The sequence below is a fragment of the Sinocyclocheilus rhinocerous genome, unplaced genomic scaffold, assembly GCF_001515625.1.
Source record: "Sinocyclocheilus rhinocerous isolate Xijiao unplaced genomic scaffold, SAMN03320098_v1.1 scaffold1252, whole genome shotgun sequence".
Classification (NCBI taxonomy): domain Eukaryota; kingdom Metazoa; phylum Chordata; class Actinopteri; order Cypriniformes; family Cyprinidae; genus Sinocyclocheilus; species Sinocyclocheilus rhinocerous.
In genome coordinates this window covers 1,443,279-1,453,181 of record NW_015640452.1, presented here as the reverse complement: position 1 = coordinate 1,453,181, position 9,903 = coordinate 1,443,279, and the positions used below count along the sequence as shown (strand labels likewise).

The window sequence follows — 9,903 nt, the reverse complement described above, 5'->3', positions numbered from 1 at the left end:
TGCTATAGCTCGAGGAAATCAAGCCAACATATGTTTTCGGTCTGAAAGAGAAAGTTGTTTAGTTTTATTACGCCGTTTTATTTCGTTGTCGTTGCTTTTGCTTAGGATATAACTGGAGATGTTAAACAGCCAAGTCTGGGTTGAATTTACGCATCCAGCATTTTGAAGCACATTGAGAAAGCAGGCGGAAGAAATTGTTATCAGACTCAAGACACAAGTGGATACATCATCAGTGGATAAGAACATTTTCAAAGAACATCACAAGAACTTCAGCATTTCATTTGCACGCACTGGGTGAACATCACCCAGCGAACTGCCCTTTTCTGACAGTTTTCCGCCGTGGCCAGTGTTTCCCATTCGAGAGCGTTTGGTGGTGGATTCTGTGGGGACGAGACCGGGAAAACGCTTCATGTCAGTTGGATTTGAAGGCGAGAGAAAGCGCCGCTCACCTCACTCACTCACTCGTTGCTATAGCTCGAGGAAATCAAGCCAACATATGTTTTCGGTCTGAAAGAGAAAGTTGTTTAGTTTTATTACGCCGTTTTATTTCGTTGTCGTTGCTTTTGCTTAGGATATAACTGGAGATGTTAAACAGCCAAGTCTGGGTTGAATTTACGCATCCAGCATTTTGAAGCACATTGAGAAAGCAGGCGGAAGAAATTGTTATCAGACTCAAGACACAAGTGGATACATCATCAGTGGATAAGAACATTTTCAAAGAACATCACAAGAACTTCAGCATTTCATTTGCACGCACTGGGTGAACATCACCCAGAAAAAATGGATTTATTCACAAAGCTCTGTGGATCTTTACTTGTCTTGTGTGCGGCATTAGTTTATGGAGAGGAGGGTAAGTTTTTATTGTTTTGCCATTTGTTTTTATCTGAATCAGTATAGGTTTCCATTTTACGCGTGTGATATTGTACAAGGCACTGCAACCACATTATTGATATATTTCAGTTTCGATGCCATTTTGGGTATTTGTATTGAATTCTGCTTAGGTTTGTTACCGTACCTTACAGCTAACAGACAAAACGGACAATATTCAATACTTATTTTTAAAAAAATCAAAAAAGAGAGAAAAAGCGGGGGAAAGAGGGTAAAAACAGAAGATTAGAAAACAAAATCAAAACTACAACTAAGATGATGAGCCTCTCAGAAGGTTTTAGTGTGATGTGTAAAAGCGCACCTCGTCTCGTCTCGTTGGCAGTCTCCTGGCCGCTGGAGGTGACGCGCGCTCGGCATGAGCTCCGACAAACGCCGCGCTTCACACTGGACTCCACTGCACGTTTTCACAACACTATTTTGTGTTTGTTTATTTAATTAGCTGTGTAATACAGTTCATTGTTTTTTTTATTTTGTTTTGTTTTTTAAAGATTCAGGTTATTTTCCTCACAAACGCACATATAAACTCTAGAATAAATTACGCAGCAGATTCTCTTCATGCCACGAACGGGATCCTAAATTAGGCCGCCTATCGCTTAACCCTTAAACACGTCATAGACGTATTTTTGACCTACAAAGTCGTAACCCATCATTTACGGTGTTTTTCCAGTCATAGTGTTCTCGTGTCATGGTTACTTTAGTCTTGACGACTGTATTTGTGCAGCCGTGGGCACATAAAGCACCTCCAGCGACTCTCATGGAGAATATCAGCGGAAACAGTAAATACGGAACAGAATGTATAGGCTATATATAATTAATGTATGTTTGCACCTATTTATGTGAATACACGATTAGATTTTGTATTTTTCATATTTTAATAGCCTTTATGGCATTTTTACACTCTTCGCTGGTGTTTCTCGATTTGAAAGACAGATTTGCATTCAAACTATCTTTAGTTATTAACCTATCTGACTGATAAAACTCACTTCAACCACTGATACGTTGAAATATCTTTAAGGTAAACCTTTAAAAAGTCCTGTATAGGTAACATATTTTCGCAAATCAGGAAAAAAAATCCAGAATGACAATATTAACCTCGAAATTTGGGCTTTATGAATGAATAAACATAGGTGTAAAAGATAACTGTGCTTTGCAGAGTAGACGTAGTATCTTGCTTGTATCTTTTTCGGCTGAAAACGAATGCCAAATGGTTTGAAGGGGATTTTTAAAGGGGAATTTTGCTGTTTTACTTTACACTTTTGCATCTAATAGCTACGTATCACGCGATCATGTCTCAAATATTTATATATTTCTCATGTTTGTTTTTTGTTTTTTTTAACTTTTTGCATGTTATACCTGACTGATAAAACTCACTTCAACCACTGATACGTTGAAATATCTTTAAGGTAAACCTTTAAAAAGTCCTGTATAGGTAACATATTTTCGCAAATCAGGAAAAAAAATCCAGAATGACAATATTAACCTCGAAATTTGGGCTTTATGAATGAATAAACATAGGTGTAAAAGATAACTGCTTTGCAGAGTAGACGTAGTATCTTGCTTGTATCTTTTTCGGCTGAAAACGAATGCCAAATGGTTTGAAGGGGATTTTTAAAGGGGAATTTTGCTGTTTTACTTTACACTTTTGCATCTAATAGCTACGTATCACGCGATCATGTCTCAAATATTTATATATTTCTCATGTTTGTTTGTTTTTTTTTAAACTTTTTGCATGTTATACTGTACTGTTAATATAACAATATGCAATTGCAAGCAGCCTCACAAAATAGACACTTTTTCTTTAGTATTACTAAGTATTATGCAAATACATAGTAATTTTTCTCTCGGACCAAATGAGATAACCTACTTAGAGGATTAGTTCACTCAAAAATAAATATTGTGTCATCATTTACTCACTCTCACATTGTTTCAAACGGCCCTCTGTGGAACACAAAAGGAGATGTTAGGTAGAACGGTAGGAACAGTCTCAGACTCAATCACCATTCACTTCTGTTGCATCTTTATTCCATAGAATGAAAGTGAATGGAGACTGCTAAAGTGTCCTTTTGTGTTTCATGGAAGAAAGTCATTAGGGTGAAACTGAATACATTGAGACAGAAGTGTAATTTTTTGTGTGAACTATTCCTTTCAAGTTTTTGTTAGGTCTCTTTTAACATTTTTCCTTCAGTAAAGTTCTTTTGGACTAGCATTAGCTATACTTTCCAACCAAATGTCGATAGCAGTGCTGCCAGACCCAGCAGATCTGTGTTGGGATCTGCACCTGATCCAAGAGAGAGCTCTCCACAGGGGTCCTTCTAAAAGCCCAGCTATCTTTCCAACACAACAACAGTGCCTTAATTAGTCCTGTTAAGCTTCAGATGGTCTGAATCAGATAGATGAATGGTTTTGAGAGAGGGAGAATGGCTTAACCATCTACTGCTGGGACAGGAAGCCCTGCTGAAGTGAGCTGGACTCAGCAGCTGATGAAGCACACGCTAAACGATAGGGGGGCTCAAGCCTCTTTCTAGTGCGGACAGAATGTAATCAGACAGAACGGCGGAGCTCTAAGTGTCTCATCACTGCGATTAAATATCAGCTATTCATCAGCAGACGTTCACTCAGTGAAAATGAGAAACCTTATTGACTTCTGCCAGTCAGCTGCTGATATTTTCCAGCTCCTCTCCCGTGATGGCGGTTATGACTGGCAGGCAGATGAGCCATGTGTGGTGGTAGCATGCGGATGCGTGTGAGTCTACATGTTTGAGCCTGAAAGACAGCATGTCCGGATGCTCTTCCATATGTTCCCTGTGTACCTACTGGTACGAGCGCAAAGAGCATGTTGTTGGCAAAGTCTTGGCCACCTGCGCCTGGAGGCAACGCTGCGATTGATTACATGCTTATGCAGCTGTGCCGATACACATGACCACCTGCAGATCCCCTACACGCTCCAGAGAAACTGCAGCTACCGGAGCAAACTCCACAGGTAGCCGCTTTGAAATCGCAGTTTAGCACGCATCAGTATCCTGACTGAGACCGCTGCGTGTCGTGCCAAATTTCCATGGGAATATGAGCGTATGGAGTGAAAAGGATCTCTTTAAAGTTTCATCGGATCCCTGCTAAGCCCATTTGTCATGTTCGTTTTCTGCTATTTGGTGGCCCCGAGCTTATTTCATTTTCCATGCGCACATCTTTGGTTTTTATAGGCCTGGACTCAGCAGCTGATGAAGCACACGCTAAACGATAGGGGGGCTCAAGCCTCTTTCTAGTGCGGACAGAATGTAATCAGACAGAACGGCGGAGCTCTAAGTGTCTCATCACTGCGATTAAATATCAGCTATTCATCAGCAGACGTTCACTCAGTGAAAATGAGAAACCTTATTGACTTCTGCCAGTCAGCTGCTGATATTTTCCAGCTCCTCTCCCGTGATGGCGGTTATGACTGCCAGGCAGATGAGCCATGTGTGGTGGTAGCATGCGGATGCGTGTGAGTCTACATGTTTGAGCCTGAAAGACAGCATGTCCGGATGCTCTTCCATATGTTCCCTGTGTACCTACTGGTACGAGCGCAAAGAGCATGTTGTTGGCAAAGTCTTGGCCACCTGCGCCTGGAGGCAACGCTGCGATTGATTACATGCTTATGCAGCTGTGCCGATACACATGACCACCTGCAGATCCCCAACACGCTCCAGAGAAACTGCAGCTACCGGAGCAAACTCCACAGGTAGCCGCTTTGAAATCGCAGTTTAGCACGCATCAGTATCCTGACTGAGACCGCTGCGTGTCGTGCCAAATTTCCATGGGAATATGAGCGTATGGAGTGAAAAGGATCTCTTTAAAGTTTCATCGGATCCCTGCTAAGCCCATTTGTCATGTTCGTTTTCTGCTATTTGGTGGCCCCGAGCTTATTTCATTTTCCATGCGCACATCTTTGGTTTTTATAGGCGATTGGTTCTGAGTTTCACTTTTGAGTTGTTCATCCAGCTCTTAATGTGAGTCACCTGCTTTTAGTCTGTTAGAGCTTCACTTTCTATGTGTGTGTGTAGCGTTAGGTTTCGTCCAGCAGCACCTCCTCTGAGCCCTTTATACTGTTGATGCTGATGAAAGGCAGATGTGGACTTCTGGCAACCTCTTTGTGTGTGTGTAAGGTACTCTGTGTACTACAATCCACTGTTCTAACACTTAGTTTGATCAGTGGCACAAAAACGGGGTATGCAGTATATGCAGTGCATAGGGGCTCCACACATAGGGGGGCGCCATCTTGCCAAAATCATTCTGTGAAAATCTTCAATAATCAAAAGCTTAGTTATTAAAAAATGCAACATTTTTATTTTAACGGTTTTTAGCATTTTAATGAGTTCAAAAATGTATTTATTAAAAACGTATTAAGACGTGAAACGGCCGTATCTCTTTGCGACCACAACAAACGGGAGACTTTTCAGCCAAACGATCGCGGAAAAGGTACATGTGCCAAATGAGCTTCAGTAGAACAACAAGGAACTGCAGTCTGATGAGATATTGTTATATGACAGCAAAAAACTTTCCTGTGCAGTCAGCCGTTTTACTGTGCTCACGGCGCATGCTCTTCAACTGTACGCGAAAATGAGGCGAACGTCTCTCAAATGCATGCAGCCTACTGAAATATTCTGCCATTTGAGATCACAATAGGGCGCAAGATGATAGGCTATGTATTTTTATTTATTTATAATTTAATGCACAAGTAGGTCAAATGTGAGCACAGTGCAGTTAAATGTACTAGAAAATATGCGCACATTTTTTACTAACTTTTCATTTTTTAAGTACGAAAATGAAAAGAAAATGAAACCATATTTAAATGCATGTAAAAAAACGTATTTTACATTCTTACATTAGTTTCCTTTGTACAGAGTTGATTTACGTATGACAAAAGTGCTGCAATGAATTAATTTTGACAACTAATAGAATGTTAAACACTGACTGACAACTTTTTCAGAGTTCATTGATTATATAAAATTCAGTGAAGGTTGACTATAGTTATCTGCATGTCTCATCCATGAGTGGGCCTATGCAATGATGGGGAACAAGCAATGGTGCAATGGTGGAAACACATGTTTGTGAATGGGCATTTGATTTACATTTGAGAAAAACTACGATTGTAAACAAGGATACAAACTAGCCACTTTTCACTGAAAATTGCAGTTGTAAATTCAAAATAGGCCATCTGTGTAAGTGGTTAGTGGTCATAGTGGGAATCATGACATTCATTTTAATAGTATTTGTTTTTCTACCAGGTGAAATCTTGGGAGAAATCTTCCACTTAGCATGGCACATTTTCCATGAATTATCTCTTTAAGTAAAAATGGAAAAAAAATGCAGATATTCTTTAAAATAAACTTTACTATATAAAAATTTGCAAAAATATGAATAATTTTGAGGCAAATTATTATATATATTTATTTATTCATTTAGTCATTTATCAGACGCTTTTATCCAAAGCGACTTACAAATGAGGACAACAGAAGCTAAAAGCTAAAACTCCATTTAGTTTGTTGAAGTATTAAAATAACTCAAATTAAATAAAACTAAAACTTAATAAAATACCTATACAGACATAATAAATTCAGACATAATTTAACTAAAATTAAAATAAATAACAAATACAAATAATACAAATAAAATGACAGTAGTTTATCAGTAATCCTAAAAAATAGCACTGGCAAACACACATGCTAAAAAACAACAACTTACTTTCACATAGTAAGAAATGGTTATAAAAACTGAAACAGAAGTGAAACAAGTAATAAGTAATAATATATATATTCAAATTACCTTACTAAAAAGTGTGCAATAGTACATGTGTTTGAAAATAAAAATGAATTAAAAAATGTGTTCTACTGACTGAGGTCTGCCATCAGGAGTTAAAGGGGATGTTATGTGACATGTGATACACTTTTCTTTTTTTTCTTGTTTTTACTTTTCACTTTTTTCCCTATGGTATTAAAAAAGGGGGAAGGGGGTTCAAACCTTTGTAACATTTTTCCTTGTATCCTTCCATGCACAAACTAGTAATGGGCTTTTGGTCATTGACTTGCAGAAAGTTTTCTGCGCGAGTTAGCGTTAGAGCCTACTAGAATACAGGGGGGCGCCGACACTGATCATGAATACCACTCGGCAACAGTGGTGGAAAGAGTACTGAAAATTTGTGCTTACATTGCTGAAATAATACTCAATTACAAGTAAAAGTACTGGTGTCAAAACAGTACTTAAGTAAAAGTACAAAGTACTCCTCTCAAAAACTACTCAGAATATTAGTTACTAGTTACTTTATAGTCGGTCAGATAAAGAAATAAAACATTTTAGAAAAGAACACAGCATCACGGTTGTCTGAACCAATGAGCATTAAGCTGTGTCGTCAGTCAGTCGTTTCCCATCATGCTTTTGATCAGCGCAGTCGGTGGAGAGCAACTGCGCTCGACTGCACAATCCGACACAGCCGCCTCGCCGTCGCGAGAGTTTTATGGCACACGTCATCTCCATACTGAATTCCCAGATAGTCTGACAGTGATTCAGCTAAAATATTAGTGTCTGAGACACTGTGAGCATGGAGACTGTAGTGTGCACAGCAAATTTTAAAGCCGCGGCTTTTCCCGGTTCAGATATCAGGGCTTTTATTGGTCCGTTTATGGTCGGATATCTTTATTGGCTACTGAAGTGCCGTCAGAGGTTTGAATATCAATTCAAATTGTGGGCGTACTCAGTAACGAACTATGATTTAAAAGTAACGAAGTAGATTATTTTGCTTAATTTGTACTTAAGTACAAGTAAAAGTACAGCTTTAAAAATATACTCAAAAAAGTACAAGTACCCGAAAAAACGACTTAATTACAGTAACGTGAGTGGTTGTAATTCGTTACCTCCACCACTGCTCGGCAAATGTGCATTTGCGCCCCTGAGTTTGATACTAGTGCCACAGATGAGACCAGATCTCTTCAGATTACATCTATCACTGAGCCTTTTGCAGAAAAACGTTCCTTTTGAATAAGATACAGTCACATTTCACTTGCAAAAAAGGTCCATTGTCTATTGTCAACAATGTAGTGATATCTGAAGCACAGCTCACACAGAAGTCACTTTCCAACCAAGCAGCTTTCTGTTGGTTGTTGCGGCGAATTCGCATAAACAACTTGAATATGAGCAAAAATCTGCCCTCATGTGAAACTCCCAATCACACAGATTCCTGTTGGATTGACCTGATTTGCCCTCAAAATTCTGCAGACCAAAAGTAAATGTGACCTCACCACCTGTAAAGCTTCTTGATTAGCGACCCATGAACCGCAGAGTTTAAACAGAAACAAATTCTTCAGTTTGAATGATGGGCCAATTAGTTTCACATAAGTTTTTGCAATTTATAATCAGTTTGAACTGATAAACACACCGGATCTCCACCAACAATGGCCATTATTTAAATCACTGCAGTTTGTTGTCATGTCTGCTCACTGCACTGTTTTCTTCTCTTTTCTGTCTCGTGTAATGGGTAAAATTAGCATTTCCTCAGCAGAAAATGCGCCTGTAAATCAGCTAAAAGAAGGTCAGATATTTGTATTCGCGCCAGCAAATGTGCCGGCACTCGGTCACTCACTCTCGTGTGGCTCGTGTGGCAGGCGCTGGAAAAGTGCTGAAACAGTGCTATTGGGATGAAATTCAAAACAAGCAAGAAACCCATAAATAATGCAGCTCCATTCTCGTTCCCCCACCCACCTGCTCAGCACCGTTTACTGTTACTTATGGCCCTAAAGCGAGGGGGCCGGCGGCAGGCCTACCCACCGGCAGCATCCTCAATCCTGCAGGAAGTGAGGCGGGGAGAGACGTCTCGTATCTGAAGAGAGGAGAGGAGCAGGGTTGTGTGAATTGACAAAGTGCCGACACCGGAAGCCCTGACAGGATAAGATCTGTGGCTGTTGTTGTGTGTACTCAGCTAAACACTGTTGTGCCGAATAGTGAGCATTCGTGTGCTGAGTCTTATGCTAAGGGAGGATGGAAGATACTATTGATTTGCCCAAGCCATTGATTGGTTCGGCCAAGATTTGATTTTGTGAATCGTATGAGCTCTATTAGTATAGGCTATTCAGTTTCTATTGAACAGTGTGACGTTTTGCTCTAGTATGGGAAGGCTGATGCTATGAGCCCAACACTGAACAGTTTATCAATTAGTGACCCAAATAATACAGGTCAGTTTCCAGGTGCACGCAGTAATTTTTTTTGTTGTTGTTGTTGCGCTGGCTGGTTAGTCTGTTGTCTTAGACTTACTGTACACTGACACATAGTGGTGTGAATGTAGAATTTGCGCAAACATTTTTAGTTAATGATGGCATTTTAGAAATTTCTGAGATTTATTTGTAGATTCAGTTCCTATTGAACAGTGTGATGTATTTTGGTGTGCTGACACAGTGAGCACAACTTTGGGCAGTTTATCATTTATTGATCAAATTAATATAGGTAATTTTACAGTTGCGCACAGTAATTTGTTTTGTTGCACTGGCTGGTAAGGCAGTTGCATTTGACTTATACTGACATCTAGTGGTGTGGATGTAGGATTAGTGCATTGTTGATGCCATTTTAGAAATGCGCTGCTTGCAGCTTTAATTCATTTTTGTTATTTTAAAATATTTTTTAAATGTTTAATTATTGGGGATTACATTGTGATCTCAAAATGTGTGGCCCTTAAGGCGATCTGTTCCATGTAAAATTTTAAAAAAGCTATTATTAGCTTTTATTATTAATCTCATGTGAGTGGACATGATTTTAAACACAAGAACCGTTCATTTCCGTATGCTTTCTTAAAGCTTTTTAGTTGTGCACCTTTAAAAAGTTCAGGGAACAAAATCGTGTTTTATGTTTTCAGCATAAATAACATTTCCATTCCCCAACACAACTTTCATCTGTACTTGGTGCACAGCAAATCATCCACAAGAATGGCAAACACAGCCAAAGTCAATCACACACACACACACACACACACACACACACACACACACACTGGGT

General features: G+C 39.4%; 1 protein-coding gene across 2 annotated transcripts in view; it reads left to right on the top strand.

Moving 5' to 3' along the window:
* Positions 1 to 327: 327 nt before the first annotated feature.
* Positions 328 to 9,903, top strand: part of LOC107752901 (neuropilin-2-like) — a 75,363-nt gene continuing 65,787 nt past the window's right edge. For both annotated transcript variants that reach the window (XM_016568976.1, XM_016568977.1), the window contains exon 1: positions 328 to 850. In XM_016568976.1, coding sequence (XP_016424462.1) covers positions 781 to 850 — 70 coding nt within the window. In that variant the 5' untranslated portion in view covers positions 328 to 780. The remainder of the gene's footprint in view (positions 851 to 9,903) is intronic.